The 27,337-nt window shown below is 48.4% G+C and overlaps 1 protein-coding gene across 1 annotated transcript in view; it reads right to left on the bottom strand.

The window, feature by feature from the left end:
* Positions 1-27,337, bottom strand: part of LOC137537209 (uncharacterized) — a 240,790-nt gene that overhangs the window by 109,775 nt on the left and 103,678 nt on the right. Inside the window, 2 exon segments of the mRNA XM_068259314.1 lie at positions 22,513-23,620; positions 23,729-23,826. Coding sequence (XP_068115415.1) covers positions 22,513-23,620; positions 23,729-23,826 — 1,206 coding nt within the window.

Genomic DNA, 27,337 nt, shown 5'->3' with positions numbered 1-27,337 from the left:
TTATTACTAGTGTCACTCGTCTGTCACTCACTATTACTAGCCGGCCAGTTTGTGTGTCACTCCAGCTGTTACTTGTGACTGTGAGCGACTTAAGAGACTTAGGGCTTGATTCACAAAGCGGTGCTAACTGTTAGCACGCCTGTGAAAACCCCCTTAGCACGTCTAAACAAGCTTTTCGCGCATAAAACTTTACGCGCGCAAAACTTTATGTGCATAAAACTTTAAGCGCGTACTGCACAGAGCGCAGGGAGCTTCGCGCGAAGTGCCCATTAAAGCCTATGGGACTTAGCGCGCGTAAAACTTTGCGCGCGCAAAGTTAGCGCGCGATCTGATTGAGAAATCAGGTGCTAACCTACTTAGCACCTTGGTTAGCGCGTCTAAAGACTTTAGACGTGCTAAGTAGGTTAGCACCGCTTTGTGAATCAAGCCCCTACTGTCTGTTATGTTCTTTTTTTCCCTGTGTCAGTGAGGTAGATTAGCCAGTGTATTGCGTTGTATATTAGCATAGTAGCGTTATAGGGTAGTTAGTAAGTTAGCGACTAGCGCGTAGTGGTCAGCAGTGATGCTCGGAAACTGCCGATCACGGATTTGAGTAAATCCGACCACGGCAGAATCAAAATCCGGAGAAGCCGTGGTTGCTACCCGGATACTAAGCAGACTTCCAAATTCGACTCGGATTTTCGCTGTGATTAACTGTAAAATCCGTGATCACAGTGGGTATCCCGGATTAGACTTTAACGTTAATAGCAAAGCCCCCGTACATGCTACAATCCCCCAAATTGCATGGATTAGAAGGGTGAGAAGGGGCTACAACTTAAAAAAAAATCAAAAAGAACTTTAGGTTTTTGAGAAAAATCGATTTTAAAGAATTTTTTTTTTAATATTTAAGTTTTTATTGCCACGATTGCATAGATGTACAATTGGTGCACAGTTATTAAGAAAGGACAGTTGGCATGGCAGTATACATATATACAATCAAACAGGCATTATGGATAACACAATACAACTAAAACTAAAAGTGAACTGCTGTTTTAAACTACTGTAAAATACTCAAGATACATGTCTCTCTTGATTGACTCAGTTTCTCTTACTTGGAATATGGTGGTGGGCCTATTGAATACATATATTGGTCAGGCTGATAAGTGGTAAGAGTTCAGTGGATTTGTGACCAGTAAGCAATGTTTATTAGTGGTCACTTTGCAGTATGTCGTAGTTTTTTCTCCATAGTTAGGTTTATGGTAGCCTGAGCAAGTATTTGCTTAAATCGTGGAGGATGAGGATCTAGCCAGCTAGATGCGATTAAGTGTCTCGTTACGCACAAGAGTTGGGAGATCTCCAGCCTATGTGGTGAGGGAATCATGTCTAATCCCACATGTAATAGGGCTAGTTGAGGCGTTAATAAGAAGGGGGTCCAGATGTTTGTTGAAATGTATATTGTGACTTCTCTCCACAGAACCAAAATATATGGGCCTACAGAACCAAAATATATGGGGTGATTTTAAAGAAATTATCACTTTAAATGTGGCTATTAATAATAGTGGTAAGTCTTGTCAAACATGGAAATACACTTTAACCACTTGAGGACCTAGGGCTTTCTACCCCTTAACCCTCTGGGCGATACAATTATATCGCCCAAGAGGTGGCGCAGCACTATTTTTTAATTTTTTTTATTTTTTAAATCATGTAGCGAGCCCAGGGCTCGCTACATGATAGCCGCAGCGCAGCGGCATCCCCCCACCCACTCCGATCGCCTTCGGCGATCAGAGTAAGCAGGAAATCCCGTTCAGAACGGGATTTCCTGCTGGGCTTCCCTGGTCGCCATGGCGACGGGGCGGGATGACGTCACCGACGTCATGGACGTCGTGACGTCATAGGGAGTTCCGATCCACCCCTCAGCGCTGCCTGGCACTGATTGGCCAGGCTGCGCAAGGGGTTGGGGAGGGGGGGGGGGCTGCGCGGAACGGCGGGTAGCGGCGGATCGGCGGCGAGCGGCGGCGATTGGAAGTTACACGCAGCTAGCAAAGTGCTAGCTGCGTGTAACAAAAAAAAAATTATGCAAATCGGCCCAGCGGGGCCTGAGAAATCCTCCTGCGCGACATACCTCGAGCTCAGCTCGGGATTATCGCTCAGGAGGTTAAGGACCGGCCACTTTTTTTCCATTCAGACCACTGCAGCTTTCACGGTTTATTGCTCGCTCATACAACCTACCACCTAAATGAATTTTGGCTCCTTTTCTTGTCACTAATAAAGCTTTCTTTTGGTGCTATTTGATTGCTCCTGCGATTTTTACTTTTTATTATATTCAGCAAAAAAGACATGAATTTTGGCAAAAAAATGATTTATTTAACTTTCTGTGCTGACATTTTTCAAATAAAGTAAAATTTCTGTATACATGCAGCGCGAAAAATGTGGACAAACATGTTTTTGATAAAAAAAAAAACCATTCAGTGTATATTTATTGGTTTGGGTAAAAGTTATAGCGTTTACAAACTATGGTGCAAAAAGTGAATTTTCCCATTTTCAAGCATCTATGACTTTTCTGACCCCCTGTCATGTTTCATGAGGGGCTAGAATTCCAGGATAGTATAAATACCCCCCAAATGACCCCATTTTGGAAAGAAGACATCCCAAAGTATTCACTGAGAGGCATAGTGAGTTCATAGAAGATATTTTTTGTCACAAGTAAGCGGAAAATGACACTTTGTGAAAAAAAAAAAAAAGTTTCCATTTCTTCTAACTTGCGACAAAAAAAAATGAAATCTGCCACGGACTCACCATGCCCCTCTCTGAATACCTTGAAGGGTCTACTTTCCAAAATGGGGTGTGTTTACTGTCCTGACATTTTGGGGGGTGCTAAATTGTAAGCACCCCTGTAAAGCCTAAAGGTGCTCATTGGACTTTGGACCCCTTAGCGCAGTTAGGCTGCAAAAAAGTGCCACACATGTGGTATTGCCGTACTCAGGAGAAGTAGTATAATGTGTTTTGGGGTGTATTTTTACACATACCCATGCTGGGTGGGAGAAATATCTCTGTAAATGACAATTTGTTAATTTTTTTTACACACAATTGTCCATTTACAGAGATCTTACTCCCACTCAGCATGGGTATGTGTAAAAATACACCCCAAAACACATTATACTACTTCTCCTGAGAACGGCGATACCACATGTGTGGCACTTTTTTGCACCCTAACTGCGCTAAAGGGCCCAAAGTCCAATGAGTACCTTTAGGATTTCACAGGTCATTTTGAGAAATTTCGTTTCAAGACTACTTCTCACGGTTTAGGGCCCCTAAAATGCCAGGGCAGTATAGGAACCCCACAAATGACCCCATTTTAGAAAGAAGACACCCCAAGGTATTCCGTTAGGAGTATGGTGAGTTCATAGAAGATTTTATTTTTTGTCACAAGTTAGCGGAAAATGACACTTTGTGAAAAAACACAATTAAAATCAATTTCCGCTAACTTGTGACAAAAAATAAAATCTTCTATGAACTCACCATACTACTAACGGAATACCTTGGGGTGTCTTCTTTCTAAAATGGGGTAATTTCTGGGGTTCCTATACTGCCCTGGCATTTTAGGGGCCCTTGTAAGGAAACGCGGGAAGGCCGCCGTCTCTCGAGGTGAGGCGGCTGTTTCCGCGTCCAGCATGGCGTCACAACGCGGAAAAAACGCCGCATGCCGCATAGGCAGTGTGACGGAATCCGCATTGGTAACGGCGGAATCCGCATCAGAGGCGGCCCCCGCACTAGATACATTGCATGACAGTACTGGTGTGGCTGGGACTGATAGTCCACCAAGATTCAGACTTACACGCGCGCGAGCACAGAGGCAGAGTTTAAATAGCAGTTAGAAGGGAGTCGGCTGACCAGCTGGGTCAGCTGACAAATTCCACTGCTCCCATTGGACCAGCAATTAGGGAGGTCCTGGAAAGGTCCTAGAGTATATATACTGCTGGTTGTTCACTTGCTCTTTGTCTGGCGTGCGATCACATATGTGGGAGCACCCAGATCCGTAGTCAGATCCGCAAGTGTGCCGGGACCAGCTGGAGCTGTAATCCTACACTTAGCTAGATTCTGTTGATAGCTAAAGTACTAGTTTGATTGTGATTATCTGTTATGACTTTTGCCTGCCTTGACTATCCTCCTGAACTCTGATCTTGTACCTCGATATTTCTGATGCTCTGTTGCCGAACCCCAGCTCGTTCCTTGACTCTGCTTCTGCCTCCTGATTTTGTACCCCGATATATCTGATACCCCGTTGCTGAACCCTGCCTGTACTTTGACTCCGCCTTTGCCTCCTGATCTTGTACTTTATCTGTCCGTGTGTGTACGACCTGGCTTGTCCGACCTCGAGAACCGACCTTACTGTTAGAGGCGGTTCCTCGCTCTGTTAGTGATCCTTCCTCCTGAAGGTTACTTTCAGTCTGTCCTTCCTACTGTCAGTCTGACTCCTCCCGTCTTGGAGAGCTCAGGTCTGCGGAAGGAATCTGTGCAGTACTCCTTGCTGCACTGAGGCCTAGTCCTCTAAGTGTTATTGTTGCACCTAACACTACACTCTACTCAGGTGAACAGAGGTTAGCTAGTATATCGGATTATCAGTGATACTGCAGATCACGTATAATCTGGTATACATCTGTATTCCCAGTGATTCTGCAGATCACTGGTAATCAGATCCTCTCTGTGCTTCACCGGTCGTTACAGAACGCCAGACCAAAAAATGCAAATGGACGCACACACTGACCGTCTGGGCGCACTTGCCACTTCGGTGGAAAACATCAACCAAGTGCTGGGTAGCCACAAGACTATGATTGATGTCCTATCAGGCTCTGTGCGAACCCTCCAGACGTCAGTTGATTCAGTGCGATCCCCTCCTAGTGCTGACATACGTATGCCCGTACCAGATAAATTTTCCGGCCACAAGTCTGACTTCCGGAATTTTAAGAGTAGAGTGTTATCGTACTTCGAGTTGAGACCCCGAACCTCGGGGACTGAGACCCAACGGGTCACCTTTATTAAAACTCTGCTGACTGGTGACTCCCAGTCATGGGCATACAACCTGCCTCCTACCGATACTGCTCTGACCTCGGTAGAGGAATTCTTTAAGGCCATGGCCGTAATTTACGACGACCCTGATCTTGCGGCAACCTCTGAGCGGAAGCTCAAACTTTTGCGGCAAGACAGGGGTTCAGTCGAGGATTACGCGGCAGAATTTCGCAGATGGTCAGTCACGGCCAGATTTGATAATTTTGCCCTCATGGATTACTTCTTGTCTGGGTTGTCGGAGGAGGTCTCCGATTTAATGCTAACCTTGCCCGAGCCCAGGACAGTCGATGAGGCCATCACATCGGCCATTCGAGTCGACCGTCGATTACGCCATCAGAGGCAGATTCGGGGCAGTCACCGTGCCAGGGTAACATCATATGTGGCACCCTCCGCTGCACCCTTAGTAACGCCATCTCCGTCTGTCTCATCTCCTCCGGCCTTGCCTCCACCTGAACCAATGCAGTTTGGTTGTTCGAAATTGACCCAGGTGGGGCGAAGGCGGAGAATGACGGATCAACTGCCCGAACAAGTCGGGAAACGAATTTGCCTAGGAGTAGTGGGGGGGTGACACCCTCGGCACACCACTTGCACCCCTTAAAGAAAAGAAATTGCTTCTCCCTTGTACAGTTACATGGGAGAAGAAATCTGTGGCCACTGAGGCTTTCATTGACTCAGGCTCAGCGGCCAATTTTATGAACTTTAAGTTTGCTCAGGAGTTGGGTATTCCGCTCACTCCTGTGACACCCCCCATTCAGGTCACGGCAGTAGACGATTCCCCTCTACAACGGAATCGTGCTCTGTCACAGTCCCCGGAGGTGAAGGTCACCATAGGGGTACTGCATGGGGAACCATTATCGTTTTTTGTACTGCACATGTCTACCTCAACTATTATCCTAGGCATGCCGTGGTTGCAACTTCATTCACCTCAAATAGACTGGGCCACGGGTCAGTTAACCACTTGGTCACCTCGTTGTTTTCAGCGGTGTTTGGGGAAGTTGACCTTGGGGCAAACCAGATTTCAGGTGGAAGGGGTACCAGATCAGTATTCTGAATTTTCCGACGTGTTCTGTCCCAAGGCAGCTGATAAATTGCCCCCACATCGTCCTTTTGATTGTCCCATTGATCTCCATTCAGGTTGTGTTCCCCCCCGGGGTCACTTGTACAATCTATCAGAGCCCGAAAAATTGGCCATGCAGGAGTACATCCGTGAAAATTTGGCCAAGGGTTTCATTCGCCCGTCCCGGTCACCTGCTGGAGCAGGGTTCTTTTTTGTCAAAAAGAAAGACGGAGGCCTGCGACCCTGCATCGATTATCGCGGTCTCAACAAGATTACTATAAAGAATCGCTATCCGTTGCCACTGATAGATGATTTGTTCACTCAGGTTACTGACGCTAAGATTTTTTCTAAGCTAGATTTGCGGGGCGCATACAATCTGATACGTATAAGAAGGGGCGATGAGTGGAAGACGGCCTTTAATACACCAGACGGGCATTATGAGTACCTGGTGATGCCCTTCGGGTTATGTAATGCTCCGGCCGTTTTTCAGGAACTCATTAACGAGGTATTCCGGGAGGTGTTGGGGAAATTTGTACTAGTTTATCTTGATGATATTCTTATCTTCTCCAACAACCTCACTGAACATAGAAACCATGTGAGGTTTGTGTTGAATCAGTTAAGGCAGAACTCATTATACGCAAAGCTTGAGAAGTGCATCTTCGAAGTAACATCTGTTGCGTTCTTGGGGTACATAATTTCCACCACAGGCCTGTCTATGGATCCTGCCAAGGTCTCCGCTGTTCTGGAGTGGCCACAGCCGGTTGGGTTGAAATCCCTTCAGCGCTTTCTTGGCTTCGCCAACTACTATAGACGGTTTATAAAGGGGTACTCCACGGTCATTGCTCCCCTTACCTGCCTCACTAAGAAGGGGGCAGATACCACTCACTGGTCTCCTGAGGCTTTACATGCTTTTGCCACCCTGAAGGGCCTATTCTGTTCAGCACCCATCCTCAGACATGTGGATGCCTCTTTCCCGTTCATTGTGGAGGTGGATGCCTCGGAGGTTGGGGTGGGGGCTGTGCTGTCTCAGCGGTCAGGCTTGCAGGGTAGAATGCACCCGTGTGCGTATTTCTCTCGCAGGTTCTCCCCTGCAGAGAGGAATTACGATATTGGCAACAGGGAGCTCTTGGCCATCAAATTGGCTTTCGAGGAATGGCGACACTGGTTAGAGGGAGCTGAGCATACCATCACGGTTTACACCGATCGCAAAAACCTAGAGTACATCGAGGGGGCTAAGAGGTTGAGCCCTCGCCAGGCTCGATGGTCGTTGTTCTTCTCCAGGTTTAGTTTCATTATTACGTACACCCCAGGGAGCAAGAATGTTAAGGCGGATGCTCTATCCAGATGTTTTGAGTCAGAGACAGCACAGCCCTCCATTCCAGAGACCATTATTCCCCAGAAATTAATACTGGCAGCCACTGGAACTTGGGAGGATTGGAGGGAGACATTGACTCCCTTTCAGCAAGACATTCCGGAAGGGAAGCCCGCAGGGGTCCTGTTCGTTCCTCTGCCTTTTCGCCTGCAGGTTCTTGAGATGTTCCATGCACATAAGAACGCAGGGCATCCTGGGGCATCCAGAACACAGGATCTGATAGCCAGATGCGCCTGGTGGCCTTCCTTGGCAGCGGATTGTAAGGAATACGTAAAAGAGTGTTTGATATGTGCCAAGAGTAAACCCTCCCGGCTGGCACCTGTCGGTACGTTGCAGCCTTTGCCCACCCCGAATGAGCCGTGGACCCACCTGTCCATGGATTTTGTGGGCGAGCTTCCCAGGTCTGAAGGTATGGCGGTAATTTGGGTGATAGTCGACCGCTTTAGTAAGATGGCCCACTTTGTGCCTTTGAAAGGACTCCCCTCGGCTCAGGAATTGGCCGAGTTGTTTATCACTCATGTCTTCCGTTTACACGGCATTCCCGAAGACATAGTTTCAGACAGGGGAGTCCAATTCGTCTCACGGTTTTGGAAAGCTTTTTGCCACCTCATGGGCATAAAGCTGTCTTTTTCATCGGGCTATCACCCACAGACCAACGGCCAGACTGAGAGAATAAATCAGTCTTTAGAGCAATTTTTAAGGTGTTATGTGGCAGAGGCGCAGGACGATTGGGTCAGATTTCTGCCCTTCGCAGAATTTGCCCAGAATAATTTAAAAAACTCGTCCTCCGGATTCTCTCCTTTTCAGGTGGTGACGGGGAGATCACCCAAATTTTCCCCATTACCTATAGTCTCCACTCCTTTCCCAGCCCTGGAGGCCTGGCAAAATTCATTGAAGGACCTTTGGGGGACGGTTAGAAGTAACCTGGAGAAGGCCTTTTTGAGTCAGAAGGGTCAAGCTGACAAAAGACGGTCGCTGGAGTGGAAGTTCCGACCAGGAGACTTGGTCTGGGTGTCCACACGTCACTTGACCCTAAGACAACCTTCGAATAAGCTTGGTCCCAGGTTTGTGGGTCCATTCCCGGTTGTCAGGAAAGTCAATGATGTTACTTACACCGTTGATCTTCCCTCTAGCATGTGGGGGGTGAGGTCTTTCCACGTGTCCCTTCTTAAGCCAGCAGTCCAGGTGGGTCCCACTCCTCCTCCTCCTGTCTTGGTAGATGCCCAACATGAATATGAGGTGGAGAAGATTCTAGATTCACACTCTGTACAAAACTCGGTACAATACCTCGTGCACTGGGAAGGGTACGGCATTGAGGAGAGGCAATGGGTACCGGGGACGCGCATGCATGCAGACGAATTAAAAAGGGAGTTTCATGCCTTACACCCCGAGAAACCTGGTGGGAGTTGTCCGGAGTCCACTCCTCGGGGGGGGGGGGGGTACTGTAAGGAAACGCGGGAAGGCCGCCGTCTCTCGAGGTGAGGCGGCTGTTTCCGCGTCCAGCATGGCGTCACAACGCGGAAAAAACACTGCATAGGCAGTGCGGCGGAATCCGCATTGGTAACGGCGGAATCCGCATCAGAGGCGGCCCCCGCACTAGATACATTGCATGACAGTACTGGTGTGGCTGGGACTGATAGTCCACCAAGATTCAGACTTACACGCGCGCGAGCACAGAGGCAGAGTTTAAATAGCAGTTAGAAGGGAGTCGGCTGACCAGCTGGGTCAGCTGACAAATTCCACTGCTCCCATTGGACCAGCAATTAGGGAGGTCCTGGAAAGGTCCTAGAGTATATATACTGCTGGTTGTTCACTTGCTCTTTGTCTGGCGTGCGATCACATATGTGGGAGCACCCAGATCCGTAGTCAGATCCGCAAGTGTGCCGGGACCAGCTGGAGCTGTAATCCTACACTTAGCTAGATTCTGTTGATAGCTAAAGTACTAGTTTGATTGTGATTATCTGTTATGACTTTTGCCTGCCTTGACTATCCTCCTGAACTCTGATCTTGTACCTCGATATTTCTGATACTCTGTTGCCGAACCCCGGCTCGTTCCTTGACTCTGCTTCTGCCTCCTGATTTTGTACCCCGATATATCTGATACCCCGTTGCTGAACCCTGCCTGTACTTTGACTCCGCCTTTGCCTCCTGATCTTGTACTTTATCTGTCCGTGTGTGTACGACCTGGCTTGTCCGACCTCGAGAACCGACCTTACTGTTAGAGGCGGTTCCTCGCTCTGTTAGTGATCCTTCCTCCTGAAGGTTACTTTCAGTCTGTCCTTCCTACTGTCAGTCTGACTCCTCCCGTCTTGGAGAGCTCAGGTCTGCGGAAGGAATCTGTGCAGTACTCCTTGCTGCACTGAGGCCTAGTCCTCTAAGTGTTATTGTTGCACCTAACACTACACTCTACTCAGGTGAACAGAGGTTAGCTAGTATATCAGATTATCAGTGATACTGCAGATCACGTATAATCTGGTATACATCTGTATTCCCAGTGATTCTGCAGATCACTGGTAATCAGATCCCCTCTGTGCTTCACCGGTCGTTACAGCCCTAAACCGTGAGGAGTAGTCTTGAAACGAAATTTCTCAAAATGACCAGTAAAATCCTAAAGGTACTCATTGGACTTTGGGCCCTTTAGCGCAGTTAGGGTGCAAAAAAGTGCCACGCATGTGGTATCGCCGTACTCGGGAGAAGTAGCACAATGTGTTTTGGGGTGTATTTTTACACATACCCATGCTGGGTGGGAGAAACACCTCTGTAAATGACAATCTTTTGATTTTTTTACACACAATTGTCCATTTACAGCGGTATTTCTCCCACCCAGCATGGGTATGTGTAAAAATACACCCCAAAACACATTGTACTACTTCTCCCGAGTACGGCGATACCACATGTGTGGCACTTTTTTGCACCCTAACTGCGCTAAGGGGCCCAAAGTCCAATGAGTACCTTTAGGATTTCACAGGTCATTTTTGTTTCAAGACTACTCCTCACGGTTTAGGGCCCCTAAAATGCCAGGGCAGTATAGGAACCCCACTAATAACCCCATTTTAGAAAGAAGACACCCCAAGGTATTCTGTTAGGAGTATGGTGAGTTCATAGAAGTTTTTATTTTTTTTGTCACAAGTTAGCGGAAATTGATTTTAATTGTTTGTTTTCACAAAGTGTCATTTTCCGCTAACTTGTGACAAAAAATAAAATCTTCTATGAACTCACCATACTCCTAACGGAATACGTTTGGGTGTCTTCTTTCTAGAATGGGGTCATTTGTGGGGTTAATATACTGCCCTGGCATTTTAGGGGCCCTAAACCGTGAGGAGTAGTCTTGAAACAAAAATGACTTGTGAAATCCTAAAGGTACTCATTGGACTTTGGGCCCCTTAGCGCAGTTAGGCTGCAAAAAAGTGCCAATCATGTGGTATCGCCGTACTCGGGAGATGTAGTATAATGTGTTTTGGGGTGTATTTTTACACATACCCATGCTGGGTGGGAGAAATACCTCTGTAAATGACAATTGTTTGATTTTTTTTACACACAATTGTCCATTTACAGAGAGATTTCTCCCACCCAGCATGGGTATGTGTAAAAATACACCCCAAAACACATTATACTACTTCTCCTGAGTACGGCGATACCACATGTGTGACACTTTTTTGCAGCCTAGGTGCGCTAAGGGGCCCAACGTCCTAATCACAGGTCATTTTGAGGCATTTGTTTTCTAGACTACTCCTCACGGTTTAGGGCCCCTAAAATGCCAGGGCAGTATAGGAACCCCACAAGTGACCCCATTTTAGAAAGAAGACACCCCAAGGTATTCCGTTAGGTGTATGGCGAGTTCATAGAAGATTTTATTTTTTGTCACAAGTTAGTGAAAAATGACACTTTGTGAAAAAAAACCAAAAATCAATTTCCGCTAACTTTTGACAAAAAATAAAATCTTCTATGAACTCGTCATACACCTAACATAATACATTGGGGTGTCTTTTTTCTAAAATGGGGTCCGTTTCTGGGGTTCCTATACCGCCCTGGCATTTTACGGGCCCAAAACCGTGAGTAGTCTGGAAACCAAATGTCTCAAAATGACTGTTCAGGGGTATAAGCATCTGCAAACTTTGATGACAGGTGGTCTATGAGGGGGCGAATTTTGTGGAACCGGTCATATGCAGGGTAGCCTTTTAGATGACAGGTTGTATTGGGCCTGATCTGATGGATAGGAGTGCTAGGGGGGTGACAGGAGGTGATTGATGGGTGTCTCAGGGGGTGGTTAGAGGGGAAAATAGATGCAATCAATGCACTGGGGAGGTGATCGGAAGGGGGTCTGAGGGGGATCTGAGGGTTTGGCCGAGTGATCAGGAGCCTACACGGGGCAAATTAGGGCCTGATCTGATGGGTAGGTGTGCTAGGGGGTGACAGGAGGTGATTGATGGGTGTCTCAAGGTGGGATTAGAGGGGGGAATAGATGCAAGCAATGCACTGGCGAGGTGATCAGGGCTGGGGCCTGAGGGCATTCTGAGGATGTGGGCGGGTGATTGAGTGCCCTAGGGGCAGATAGGGGTCTAATCTGATAGGTAGCAGTGACAGGGGGTGATTGATGGGTAATTAGTGGGTGTTTAGGGTAGAGAACAGATATAAACACTGCCCTTGGGAGGTGATCTGACGTCGGATCTGCGGGCAAACTATTGGTGTGGGTGGGTGATCAGATTGCCCGCAAGGGGCAGGTTAGGGGCTGATTGATGGGTGGCAGTGACAGGGGGTGATTGATGGGTGGCAGTGACGGGGTGATTGATGGGTGATTGACAGGTGATTGACAGGTGATAAGTGGGTTATTACAGGGAAGAACAGATGTAACTAATGCACTGGCGAATTGATAAGGGGGGGTCTGAGGGCAATCTGAGCGTGTAGGCGGGTGATTGGGTGCCCGCAAGGGGCAGATTAGGGTCTGATCTGATGGGTAACAGTGACAGGTGGTGATAGGGGGTGATTGATGGGTGATTGATGGGTAATTAGTGGGTGTTTAGAGGAGAGAATAGATGTAAACACTGTGTTTGGGTGGTGATCTGATGTCGGATCTGCGGGCGATCTATTGGTGTGGGTGGGTGATCAGATTGCCCGCAAGGGGCAGGTTAGGGGCTGATTGATGGGTGGCAGTGACAGGGGGTGATTGATGGGTGGCAGTGACAGGGGGGGATTGATGGGTGATTGACAGGTGATCAGTGGGTTATTACAGGGAAGAACAGATGTAAATATTGCACTAGCGAATTGATAAGGGGGGGTCTGAGGGCAATCTGAGCGTGTAGGCGGGTGATTGGGTGCCCGCAAGGGGCAGATTAGGGTCTGATCTGATGGGTAACAGTGACAGGTGGTGATAGGGGGTGATTGATGGGTGATTGATGGGTAATTAGTGGGTGTTTAGAGGAGAGAATAGATGTAAACACTGCGTTTGGGTGGTGATCTGATGTCGGATCTGCGGGCGATCTATTGGTGTGGGTGGGTGATCAGATTGCCCGCAAGGGGCAGGTTAGGGGCTGATTGATGGGTGGCAGTGACAGGGGGTGATTGATGGGTGATTGACAGGTGATTGACAGGTGATCAGGGGGGATAGATGCATACAGTACACAGGGGGGGGGGGGGTCTGGGGGGGGGGGTCTGGGGAGAATCTGAGGGGTGGGGGTGATCAGGAGGGGGCAGTGGGCAGGGGGGGAGATAAAAAAAAATAGCGTTGACAGATAGTGACAGGGAGTGATTGATGGGTGATTAGGGGGGTGATTGGGTGCAAACAGGGGTCTGGGGGGTGGGCAGGGGGGGGTCTGAGGGGTGCTGTGGGCGATCTGGGGCAGGGGGGGGAGAAATCAGTGTGCTTGGGTGCAGACTAGGGTGGCTGCAGCCTGCCCTGGTGGTCCCTCGGACACTGGGACCACCAGGGCAGGAGGCAGCCTGTATAATACACTTTGTAAACATTACAAAGTGTATTATACACTTTGTATGCGGCGATCGCGGGGTTAACATCCCGCCGGCGCTTCCGTATATCCGGCGGGATGTTGCGGCGGGCGAGCGGTGACAGGCGCCGGCGGAGGATCGCGTCAAGGATGACGCGATCGCTCCGCCCATGCCCTTAGAAGGACCGCCGCCTCTGTGGGTGAGCCGGTCCTTCAGGGCTCCACTTCCCGGCCGCCCCTGTGCGTTAGGCGGTCGGGAAGTGGTTAAGCAATCACAGAGTCCCTAGCAAACTGGCACCTGGCAGTGGTACCACTGGAGAAGGATTAGTGGACGAAGCCACAAAACCACCTAGAGAGGTCTTTACAATAACATGGCAGCAAACAGTCAGCGACAGCACAGAAGACTATGGCACCTCACTGGTGGTACCACAGTATGATAATGCTGCCCAAAGATTATCTGCATCTGTGGACCCTGGCGGTGGGGACACAGACTTTAGTAGTGAAACTCAGCGGAAGCAGGAGGACTAATAAGCAGTCAGTGCAGCACACAAAAGACTATGGTACCTCGCTGGTGGTAGCACAGCAAAAAATTAAATGAACCAGGCCAATTAAGAGTAGGTTGTAACTTGTGTAGGAAAGGCAGGCATTATAAAAATTCCCAGGCGGCCACTTCATGTCCCACTGTGGTCGACAGCAGGGTCCAAGAACTCACCTTCCACCCAAGTCTGGTTAATTTTGAGGAAGACGAGTTTGTCCACAGAGTGATTGGACAGACGAGAGCGCTTCTCGTGACCACGCCACTGGCTGCACTGAAACATATCTCAGAGAGGACACTGGAAGGGGGGCAGGACAGGACTTCCAGGGCGTACTGGGCAAGCTCCCTCCAGATGTCCAGTCTCTTGACCTAGTACTCCAAGGGGTCCACGGGGCTGTCGGTATCATTAAGCCCGCTGAATGACCCCATGTAGTCACAAACCGTGCTGGTCAGTCGCTGCTGGTGCTGGTTGGAGAAGGATGCTGTGTCTGGCACTTCTGCTCTGGGCTGCTGCACTGCATGCAGGCTCTTGCTTAAGCTCAGCAGGTCTCCGGGGTGCCGGATGCTGCTGCTGGTGGTTGTGCTGCTGGTGGCGGCGTCAGGCACCTGTTGCTGGGTTGGCAGAGCAATTACAGTGGGGGTGGAAGGCTGGGGGAATGCTTCCTGCAGTCTGTGCACAAGGGCCTCCTGCAGCTCCCTTGTGCGTTGCTCAGTGGTGGATGGCATTATGAACTCTCTCAGCTTCTCCTTCAGATGCGGGTCCAGCATCAAGGTGATCCTGATGTCCTCCCTTTCACGCATCTGGATCACCGGGGCGTCCCTGCGAAGGCGGTGCAACATGTGCGCAGCCATGGGGAAGAGGCCGACTGTGACACATCTTCAGCGTTGTCCCCCGAGAAGACATGCCTGTCCTCGTCTTCCTGCGCCACGTCCTCCTGAAACCGCCATCCCCGCACGACAGCAGCGCTCTGCTGCTCCCCCTCTGCATCCAGGTTAGAAACCTCCAACTCTTCCTCCACTGCCTGATAGTCATCCTCCTCCTGTGAGCTGGACTGTGCTGCCAACTGCTTTTGATCCAGCTGTTCCAAGGCTGCCTCCCCGTCTGCCATCAGATCGCCCAGCGCTCTGGCCAGCAGGCAAACCAGGGGCACCCATTCTCAGACGGATGCCCCCGCCAAGCTCACTATCTTGGTTCCCTGCAGGAAGGGAGACAAGACCAGACACACTTGCTGCATGTGTGTCCACTGAACTGCGGAGATCAGCTGCAGGGTGGTGGAGCCAGAGACTGTTTCCTCACAGATGTACCTGGTGACGACTTTCCAGTGGTTACACAGCTGCTGCAACATCGCCAGGGTTGAGTTCCAGCGAGTTGGGACATCTATGATCAGGCAGTGTGATGGCAGGCACTGCTGCAGGTGGGCCAGGTTTGCAGAGGCAGAGGCGGAGTGGCGGAAATGGCGCACCAGCTTCCGCGCATCTTCCAGCAGCTGGTCAGCCCCGGGTAGGTGTCCAGGAAGTGCTGCATCACCAAATTGAGGTTGTGGGCCAAGCAGGGATTGTGCTCGAATTTTCCCAGGTGCAGTGCGGCCACCAGGCTGGCCCCATTATCGGACACCACGTAACCGACTTTGAGGCCTCTGGGGGTCAGCCACCTCTGCTCCTGCTTCCCGAGGGTGGCCAGGATGTGGGCGGCCATAAGCTTATCCTTCCCCAAGCTGACCAATTTCAGCAGCGCTTGGCAGTGGCGAGGCTTTGCGCTGTTGCTGCCGAGACGGGCTTGCTTGGTGTGGGGTGTGGAGGGAATGGGATAAGAGGAGCCTGCTGCATTCCCCTTGATCCCGCGTGGTGGAACCACCGACTGGCCAGCTGCCATTGCTGCATCTTACTCATCCCCTTCCACCAATGTCACCCAGAGTGTGGTAAAGGACAGGTAGCGGACTGTTTCAAATCGGCTGGTCCATGAGTCCATGGTGATATGGACCTGCTCGCCCACAGCGTGGTCGAGCAAATGGGCCACGTTTGCCACCACAAACTTGTGCAGTGCTGGAATGGCGGTCCTTGCAAAGTAGTGGCTGGGGATATGCCACTCTGGGATCCCAAACTGAAGCAGCACACGCATATCACTCCCCTCCTGCACCAGGGACTATGGAAGGAGCTGGGAACACATGGCCCTGGCCAGCAAGCCGTTCAGCTTCCGGATGCGTCTTTGGCCAGGAGGCAGAGGCTTGGTCAATCCATGAAAGCTGTCGCTCAGCAGGGTCTGCCGACGTCCTGCAGGGGAAGCTGAGGAGGGAGCAGAGGAGGCCAATGAGGAGGACTGCCTGGCCTCACCAACCTCAATGTCTGTGGCATGAGCTGCCGAGGGTGCAGTGGAGGGTGAAGTCTGTTTTCGTGCTGCGGCGGCTTCACAATCCTGAGGGAGGGATGATGCTGCTGCTGCTCCTGAATGCTGTGCAGTGGGTCTCCTGCTCTGATCACCCCCTTCCTACTCCTTCAGCCTCATAAATGCTGCAAAATCATTCTGCTGATAGATCTTCAGGTGGGCCTGGAGGAAATAGGTACACATCTTAGCTGCATTGCACCCACAGCTTAAGGTTTTTTGCAGGAGTTGCACGCTGCATAGCTTACATCCAGGATGGACAAATGGAAATAATTCCATATTGGGGACGTAAACACCCCCTACACTGTGCAGAGGGTGTGGCGGCTCTCCCTCTGGTTGGGGGTCACGTGGTGCTGCTGCTGATGGTGGTGCCGGCTGAAACAGCGGCCTGTGTTCCACGCCCACTGTTGGGCCCGCCCCTGCCTGACAAGTGGCGATACAATTGTGCCTCATCCTCCTCCGAGCTGCCTTCCGGGGCCTCAGGCACATAAGGACGGTCCTGCCAATCATCCTCTTCATCAGAAAACAGGTAATCTCCTGACCCCTTCCCCCCCACCACCTCTACCACCCCAACATCCCCAGACACAGACCCCTCCTAATCCTCAAAATCTGCTTGTGCTGGCCCGAGCAAAACCTCCTCCACATCAGGCCTCATGATCTCCTCAATGGCAGCCATCAAGACGCTCCCAGATGCCGGACTGAGGGACAGAGTGCTCTCATTCAGGGAGGGCTGACCACTGGCTGCTGTGGTGGATGCACTGGCTGCAGCTGTGGTGCTGCAGCTGTGGTGCTGTGGTGGATGCACTGGCTGCAGCAAGTGGGGGGGCGTTACCTACTGCTGCTGCTGCTGGGAGTGCTGGTCACAGCGGAGGTCTGGGAACAAGTAATGGGCTGCTCCTCCACCATCATCTCCACCACTACCTCTGCCTGCCTCTCCTGAATGGCCACATGGCGACCCAAAGTGCTGAAAATGAGTGCCACCTGTGCCAGTGGACCAGTCCCAGACGTGATGCTGGCACTGCCTCTCCTGCCACGGCCCCTGGCAGCCATTCTCTATGCACAAGATTTGAAGGTGGAAAGTGTGCTGCTTTTTACTGTCAACAATATGTGTTTGGGGACAGACGGAGTATAACAGGGGGCTTTATTTAGTGATTTTTTTTTTTTTTAAACAGACAGAAAAAAAAAATGTGCAGACGGCAAAATACAGTAATAGAGCACGAAAATCAGTGAACAGCCGGTCAGCCTGCACTACGCACAGCAAATAAACTTCACGCTGGCCCAGTACACTGTCACTGACTACACTGAGTGACCACAACTAACTTAAGTTGATCACTGGCTGTCTAGCTAAATACAAGTATCAAATACAGTAATATGAGCAGTAAAATCAATGAACAGCTTCCTGCCTGCACTAAGCACAGCACACTGCCACTGACTACAACTACACTAACTACAACTAACTTTAGCTAATCACTGGCTAGCTAGCTAAATACAAGTATCAAATACAGTAATAGAGCAATGAAATGTGGGAAAACGTTGTGTTTTACACCAAAAACACTCTTGCTTCCCCAGATATGGCCTGTGGATGCTCTCTCAGTGCCACAGAGTCTAGCAAGGATGGAGCTCTGTAATGGCCGCCGCTTTATATACAGGAGGGGAGAGCCTATGATTGGCTTACACTGGGGGCCTCTGATTGGCCCAGGGACCTAATTTCGTCAATCACAGATTTCCAATCGTGATCACAGGAATAAATAATCATATTCTATTGAAGGTAAACTTTAGATAAGATATATAGACAAGCTACTTGTTATAGTTAGTTTTTCATCTTGGATCCGCTTTAATTGCAGGGTTCTTAACCCTTTCCCTGCCAGCCGATTTGTCCTAAACGTGAACACCTACTGCCAAGCAGTTTGGAGACATTTTGCACTCATTAGGTTTACTTAAGATTTTTGACAAGAAAACCTACATGAAATAGGACATATTATAGATTGTTGTTTTTTTTTTCATAATGAATTTGACTTAAACACAGAAACAAAATGTTGTACTTTTTCTGGAAATATAACAATTTTTTTTAGTAAAATGTGTTAAAAAGGTGACAATTAATAAAATATTTTTCTGTTGTGTTTTTTTCTTTAAAGAAAAAAATACATTTACTGACAAAAATGTTAATGTTTGTAAAAGCCCTCATTCTGCTGAATGCAACAATACCAGATATGTATTGGTATCCCACTTTTCCTGTGTAGGAATAGGTGCGCCAGTATAGGTAGCCAGAAATAGGTGCAGCCAGTATAGGTAGCCAGAAATAGGTGCAGCCAGTATAGGAAGCCAGATATAGGTGCAGCCAGTATAGGTAGCCTGGAATAGGTGAACCAGCACAGGTAGCTAGATATAGATGCAGCCAGTATAAGTAGCCTGGAATAGGTGAACCAGTACAGGTAGCTAGATATAGGTGCAGCCATTATAGGTAGCAGGTATAGGTGCTCAAATATAGGTTGCAGGTATAGGTGCCCCCAGTATAGGTAGCAGGTATAGTTGCCCCAGCATAGCTAGTAGGTATAGGTGGCCCAAATATAGGAAGTAGGTATAGGTGCCCTCAGTATAGGTAGCAGGTATAGGTGCCCCCAGTATAGTTAGCAGGTATAGGTGCCCCCAGTATAGGCAGCCAGGTATAGTTGCCCCCAGTAAAGGTAGCAGGTATAGGTGCCCTCAGTATAGGTAGCAGGTATAGGTGCCCCCAGTATAGGTAGCCAGGTATAGGTGCCCCAAAGTACAGGTAGTAGGTATAGGTGCCACCAGTATACTGTAAGTTGCAGATATACAGTAGATGCCCCCAGTATAGGTAGCATGTATAGGTGCCACTGTGAGGGGGGGGGAGCGACATCATCCTCCCTCTCCATGGGCCCCTCCTGTGGCCCCCAGCAGAGCTGGAGCACAGCAGTGAAGTGTGTAATTACTCACCCGATTGCTCGCTCCATGCGATGTGTCCCCACCGGCAGCAGGCTCCTCTCTGGCCACCCAATCTCTGTATGACGTGTAGTAATCATGCGTCATACAGGGAAACAGGAAGTAGAGAGGAGTTGGCTGCCGGCGGGGGACACTGCATAAGTAATTACACACCGACCACTACTTCAGCTACTCAGGGAGGCCCATGTGAAGGGAGGGAGGAATGATGTCACCGCTCCTCCAAGCAGCTTCCTGTGGCCAAAACTGCCAAAAAACGTACCAGGGATGTTGCTGACAGTTAAAGCATTTACCTGCCACAACGTACCTACTACGTGCTTGGCAGTAAAAGGGTTAAAAACTTTGTACAGCTGGTAACTAGGGGACTGAGATAAATATTGGGAATAGTGGGTGGAGCCTACAGCAGCCATTCAAAATTCACCGATTGATTTTCAAGGGGAATATTCAAATTGCTGCCATTCTCACATGGTTAATAGCAGAGGCCTCAAACCCGCTACAGTGATCATTGGGTGACTGGCGTTCAAATTCAGAAAAGGGTGGCGAAAACAAAACCAGCCAATTAGATTTGTTTTAATGGGAAAATTTAAATTATTGACCCCCAAGGACCCCAAAGCTCACAAACTTGGTCAATGACTGTGTGTCAAGGTTAGAAAAAGTGGGCAGAGCCAACAACCACCAAATACATACCCGGGCAACGTCAGGCCAACAGCTAGTTGCCTAGAATTCCCAGCTACTGCACAGCATGTGAAACTGATTGTCCACCAGTGTTGCTACCTAGGAGGACAGTTTTATTCACAGAAGTATGGTTGACTTGCAGGTACATTTGTGTGGTGTAAGTGTTCCCTACAATATATATATATATATATATATATATATATATATATATATATATATATATATATACATACATACATACATACACACACACATACACGCTGCCCTAAAGGATTATTGTTCAATTGCATCAATTTCTCATTAATGCAATTATCTAATCAACCAATCACATGGCAGTTGCTTCAATGCATTTAGGGGTGTGGTCCAGGTCAAGAAAATCTCCTGAACTCCAAACTGAATGTCAGAATGGGAAATAAAGGTGATTTAAGCAACTTTGAGGGTGGCATGGTTGTTGGTGCCAAATGGGCCAGTCTGAGTATCTCACAATCTGCTCAGTTACTGGGATTTTCACGCACAACCATTTCTGGAGTTTACAAAGAATGGTGTGAAAAGGAAAAACATCCAGTATGTGGCAGTTCTGTGGGCGAAAATGCCTTGTTGATGCTAGAGGTCAGAGGAGAATGGGCCGACTGATTCAAGCTGATAGAAGAGCAACGTTGACTGAAATAACCACTCTTTACAACCGAGGTATGCAGCAAAGCATTTGTGAAGCCACAACATGCACAACTTTAAGGCGGATGAGCTACAAGCCTACAACAGCAGAAGACCCCACCGGGTACCACTCATCTCCACTAGAAATAGGAAAAAGAGGCTACAATTTGCACGAGCTCACCAAAATTGGACAGTTGAAGACTGGAAAAATGTTTGGTATGATGAGCCTCGATTTCTGTTGAGACATTCAAATGGTAGAGTCAGAATTTGGGGTAAACAGAATGAGAACATGGATGCATCAGGCCTTGTTACCACTGTGCAGGCTGCTGCTGGTGGTGTAATGGTTTGGGGGATGTTTTCTTGGCACACTTTAGGTCCCTTAGTGCCAATTGGGCATTGTTTAAATGCCATGGGCTACCTGAGCATTGTTTCTGACCATGTCCATCCCTTCATGACCACCATGTACCTATCCTCTGATGGCTACTTCCAGCGGGATAATGCACCATGTCACAAAGCTCGAATAATTTCAAATTGGTTTCTTGAACATGACAAGGAGTTCAGATTTGGGAGCAGCCGGCGCCACCATAGACTGTAATAGGTATTACATCTATAGCGGCGCTCAGTGAGTAACGTCGGCACTGTTAGAAGACAGAGCTGAGGTTGATTTTAAAACACAATAATTTGGCCTCCAGCAATAGCTGGAAGCCAAATTAATTCATTCCCCACCATCCATGGCGGCCTGGAGGAGAAGTAGTAATTAACACGGCCGGGACTTGTGCAGCTGCAGGATCAGCCATATACCGGCTGTATCCTGCGCCCAAGTCTACCGGCGCCTATTTCAAATGTATGCGCAGAATACCCCACCGGGTACCACTCATCTCATCAAAATTGGACAGTTGAAGACTGGAAAAATGTTGCCTGGTCTGATGAGCCTCGATTTTCAAATGGTAGAGTCAGAATTTGGCGTAAACAGAATGAGAACATGGATCCATCATGCCTTGTTACCACTGTGCAGGCTGCTGCTGGTGGTGTAATGGTTTGGGGGATGTTTTCTTGGCACACTTTAGGCCCCTTAGTGCCAATTGGGCATTGTTTAAATGCCACGGGCTACCTGAGCATTGTTTCTGACCATGTCCATCCCTTCATGACCACCATGTGCCCATCCTCTGATGGCTACTTCCAGCGGGATAATGCACCATGTCACAAAGCTCGAATAATTTCAAATTGGTTTCTTGAACATGACAATGAGTTCACTGTACTAAAATGGCCCCCACAGTCACCAGATCTCACTCCAATAGAGCATTTCTGGGATGTGATGGAACGGGAGCTTCGTGCCCTGGGTGTGCATCCCACAAGAACAACAAGAACAAAACATCGACAACAAAAACATCAAAACATAACTAGCCAGTAGCAATACAGAAGTGCGTTGAATAACAGATGCATGCATTTAACCAAGGTAGTGCAAGTACATGCATGCATCTGTTATTCAACGCACTCCTATGTTGCTACAGGCTAGTTATGTTTTGATGTTTTTGTTGTCGATGTTTTGTTGTTGTTCTTGTACTATGCTCTACGCCAATGTGTACCTCAAATAATTCCGGGTGTGGCAACTGCCCCACTTGGCGAAATAAATCTGATTCTGATATATATATTGTTTTCTAGGTTAAATACAGGTACAGTATGTATGCACAGTATATCGTATCGATAATAGTCACATTTTACACCACAATTATGATCTGTAATCATAGCGTAGTTTACATTTCTAATTGTGATTTTGATGTTACACATTATTATGCAATCATGGCATAGCGATCTGTGGTCTTATTGGCCAATATCACCAAAACAACTTGTCAGCAACACTTCATACACATTCATTCTATATTACTGCTGATTACCCACCTGTTCTGCCTTCTGTAACATTGTCCTCCTCTTTACTTGTCCTCATCATGTCACCCTCCTCCATAGACTGCTGATCACTCCTCACATACGTCTCTTCTTTCTCTTTACTTCTCATCATCATGTCACCCTCCTCCATAGACTGCTGATCACTCCTCACATATCTCTCTTCTTCTTCCTCTTTACTTGTCCTCACCATGTCACCCTCCCCCATAGACTGCTGATCACTCCTCACATACGTCTCTTCTTTCTCTTTACTTCTCATCATCATGTCACCCTCCTCCATAGACTGCTGATCACTCCTCACATATCTCTCTTCTTCTTCCTCTTTACTTGTCCTCACCATGTCACCCTCCTCCATAGACTGCTGATCACTCCTCACATACGTCTCTTCTTTCTCTTTACTTCTCATCATCATGTCACTCTCCTCCATAGACTGCTGATCACTCCTCACATATGTCTCCTCTTCTTCCTCTTTCATTGCCCTCACCATGTCACCCTCCCCCATAGACTGCTGATCACTCCTCACAGACGTCTCTTCTTCTTCCTCTTTCTTTATCCTCATCATGTCGCCCTCCTCCATACACTGCTGATCACTCCTCACATACGTCTCTCCTTCTTCCTCTTTACTTGTCCTCATCATGTCTCCCTCCTCCATAGACTGCTGATCACTCCTCACATATGTCTCTTCTTCCTCCTCTTTAATTGTCCCCATCATGTCACCCTCCTCCATAGACTGCTGATCACACTTCACAGACGTCTCTTCTTCTTCCTCTTTACTTGTCCTCATCATGTCTCCCTCCTCCATAGACTGCTGATCACTCCTCACATATGTCTCTTCTTCCTCCTCTTTAATTGTCCCCATCATGTCTCCCTCCTCCATAGACTGCTGATCACTCCTCACATACGTCTCTCCTTCTTCCTCTTTACTTGTCCTCATCATGTCTCCCTCCTCCATAGACTGCTGATCACTCCTCACATATGTCTCTTCTTCCTCCTCTTTAATTGTCCTCATCATGTCACCCTCCTCCATAGACTGCTGATCACTCCTCACATATGTCTCTTCTTTTTCCTCTTTCACCACAGCACTAACATGTATCAGTTCTCCACCCTAAGTGCACAAAATGAGAGTAAAAAAATAGATTATGAAGACATATATGAGCATATACAGACTACAAAATACAGTTTGGAGTCTCTGGGGACCCCCAATTCCACCTACCTGATAATGTTGAGTAATGGGGGGATCTTCCTGTGGACAATCCTGGGAATAAAGAGGACCTGTACATCTCTTTGGTGGGTTTCTGTTACTGGACACATCTGTAGGAAACACACACTGACTGAATACATTGTCTCTATGTGTTTATCAGATGATGGGGGATCTAGGTGGACAATCCTGGGAATAAAGAGGACCTGTACATCTCTCTGGTGGGTTTCTGTTACTGGATACATATGTAGGAAACACACACACTGACTGAATACATTGCCTCTATGTGTTTATCAGATGATGGGGGATCTAGGTGGACAATCCTGGGAATAAAGAGGACCTGTACATCTCTCTGGTGGGTTTGTTACTGGATACATCTGCAGGAAACACACACTGACTGAATACATTGTCTCTATGTGTTTATCAGATGATGGGGGATCTAGGTGGGCAATCCTGGGAATAAAGAGGACCTGTGTATCTGTCTGGTGGGTCCCTGTTACTGGACACATCTGTAGGAAACACACACACTGACTGAATACATTGTCTCTATGTGTTTATCAGATGATGGGGGATCTAGGTGGACAATCCTGGGAATAAAGAGGACCTGTGTATCTGTCTGGTGGGTCCCTGTTACTGGACAAATCTGTAGGAAACACACACACTGACTGAATACATTCTCTATGTGATTATCAGATGATGGTGGGTCTAGGTGGACAATCCTGGGAATAACTGCAAAAGTAGTACAGAGGCGCCAACAGGGTAAAAACAATATTTCTTTAAAATGGTTAAAATGAAGTAGGTAGCGGTGGACTTACCCCTCCAAAACAGACACAAAAATTGCTGTTTTAAGCAAAAATCAGTTTATTTACATACTCCAAACAAGGTGCAACGCGTTTCGCGGGTATATCCCACTTCCTCAGGCAATAAATAGGAGCATATCACCAATGCGGTCCGGTACATAGCCTGGCGCTCCCAGACAGAGGCGCCAGGCTATGTACCGGACCGCATTGGTGATATGCTCCTATTTATTGCCTGAGGAAGTGGGATATACCAGCGAAACGCGTTGCACCTTGTTTGGAGTATGTAAATAAACTAATTTTTGCTTAAAACAGCAATTTTTGTGTCTGTTTTGGAGGGGTAAGTCCACCGCTACCTACTTCATTTTAACCATTTTAAAGAAATATTGTTTTTACCCTGTTGGCGCCTCTGTACTACTTTTGCAGTTGTTTCCACCCCTGGTGGAGGGGAATTCTTTTTCCCGATCTACAGAGAGCGACTTCTTAATCCTGAGTGGGGACAGGTCTAATCTTCTCACCTGCCTTCATAGTGGTTACCTGGACGGTAACCCTTGTTTGTGAGTATAACCTACCTATACTTACCTTCCATACCCAATTTACAGTACATACTACACTATACTGGGCTCTCGGCGTCTTCCCTTATAAATCCTGGGAATAAAGAGGACCCGTACATCTCTCTGGTGGGTTTCTGTTACAGGATACATCTGTAGGAAACACATACACTGACTGAATGCATTGTCTCTATGTGTTTATCAGATGATGGGGGATCTAGGTGGACATTCCTGGGAATAAAGAGGACCTGTACATCTCTCTGGTGGGTTTCTGTTACTGGTTACATCTGTAGGAAACACACACACTGACTGAATACATTGCCTCTATGTGTTTATCAGATGATGGGGGATCTAGGTGGACAATCCTGGGAATAAAGAGGACCTGTACATCTCTCTGGTGGGTTTCTGTTACTGGACACATCTGTAGGAAACACACACACTGACTGAATACATTGCCTCTATGTGTTTATCAGATGATGGGGGATCTAGGTGGACTATCCTGGGAATAAAGAGGACCTGTACATCTCTCTGGTGGGTTTCTGTTACTGGATACTTCTGTAGGAAACACACACACTGACTGAATACATTGTCTCTATGTGATTATCAAATGATGGGGGATCTAGGTGGACAATCCTGGGAATAAAGAGGACCTGTAGATCTCTCTGGTGGGTTTCTGTTACTGGATACATCTGTAGGAAACACACACACAGTGACTGAATACATTGTCTCTATGTGTTTATCAGATGATGGGGGATCTAGGTGGACTATCCTGGGAATAAAGAGGACCTGTACACCTCTCTGGTGGATTTCTGTTACTGGATACACCTGTAGGAAACACACACACACTGACTGAATACATTGTCACTATGTGATTATCATTAATGACGGCCTGAACTGATTGGCTGCGAACAGTTCCCAGCAAACATCAGCTGTTTTTGTCAAAAATTTGCATTCACATTTAACATTAAAGTAAGTGGATGCCGACTTTAGCGGTGAATAGCAAAGCCTCCATACATGCTAGAAACACCAGATTTGCAGGGTATGTTAACCCTCCTGGCGGTTTATCAAAATCCGCCAGGGGGCAGCAAAGCCATTGAAATTTTTTTTTTTTCATGTAGCGAGACAAGGTCTCGCTACATGATAGCCACTGCTCAGCGGCATCCCCCCAGCCCCTCCGCTCGCCAGAGGCGATCGGAGATCAGGAGATCCCGTTCAAAGAACGGGATCTCCTGGAGGGCTACCCCCGTCGCCATGGCGACGGGCGGGATGACGTCATCGACGTCGTGACGTCAAAGGGGACTTCGATCCACCCCACAGCGCTGCCTGGCACTGATTGGCCAGGCAGCGCATGGGGTCTGGGGGGAGGGGGGGCTGCGGCACAACGGATAGCGGCGGATCGGCGGCGATCGCATTGCACACGCAGCTAGCAAAGTGCTAGCTGTGTGTAGCGAAAAAAAAAATTATGCAAATCGGCCCAGCGGGGCCTGGGCGGTGCCTTCCGGCGGCATAGCCCGAGCTCAGCTCGGGCTTACCGCCAGGAAGGTTAAGGAGGACAGTCAGAGCAAGAGAAAAAAGACTTTGTAATTTTTGAGAAAAGTGATGTTAGAGGAAAGGGGGCCAAGAAGTAAGCAGAGGTGTCTCCCCAGCCTCTGCTGTGCAATCCGCTCCCAATCATCCAGTACTGCTTCCTATTTCTCTTCATGTGTGGTGATTAGTGTTCCTGGACACCTGCCGAATGACCTGGAGCATCTCAAGGAGGCCGGGAACTCTGCTGCATCCCTGCGTGGCTCTGAGGCACTCCTGGCGGCCATCTTAAAAGAAACGGAGCAAGGGAGTGCAGAAGATGGTGGCCCTATGGGAGGGCGACCCGGCTACCCTCCTCCCGGTCCTTAGGAGGTTATATGCCAAGCTGTCCGCCAAGACTGATGAGGTCCATGCCTGGACCTTATGTTACCCATCGCCCGGCGCCCACTTACCACTCTGCTTGTTGTTATCCTAGGCCGCTTTGGTGGCCCCCACTGTCCTGGTGGGACTTGCTGGCCTCCATGTTGCCCATATTTGCTTTGCTGAGGTTCTGCTGGAGGCCTTTCCTCCTGGGGCACAGACTGCCCCTGATACTCCTTGTTTGGAACTGTTCCTGACTCCCTGGTTGTGCTGATAGCAGGACCAGCGAGCACTGATCACTACGTTCTTATATTTCCATGTTACATTTGTATTTTCTGAGCAAGCAAGTGCTGCCGAGGATTGGAAATCTTCGTCATGACACCAGCTGTATG

Source organism: Hyperolius riggenbachi, chromosome 10 (genome assembly GCF_040937935.1).
Source record: "Hyperolius riggenbachi isolate aHypRig1 chromosome 10, aHypRig1.pri, whole genome shotgun sequence".
Classification (NCBI taxonomy): Eukaryota; Metazoa; Chordata; class Amphibia; order Anura; family Hyperoliidae; genus Hyperolius; species Hyperolius riggenbachi.
Note: the sequence above shows the minus strand (reverse complement) of the source record. Positions and strands in the feature narration are given on the sequence as shown.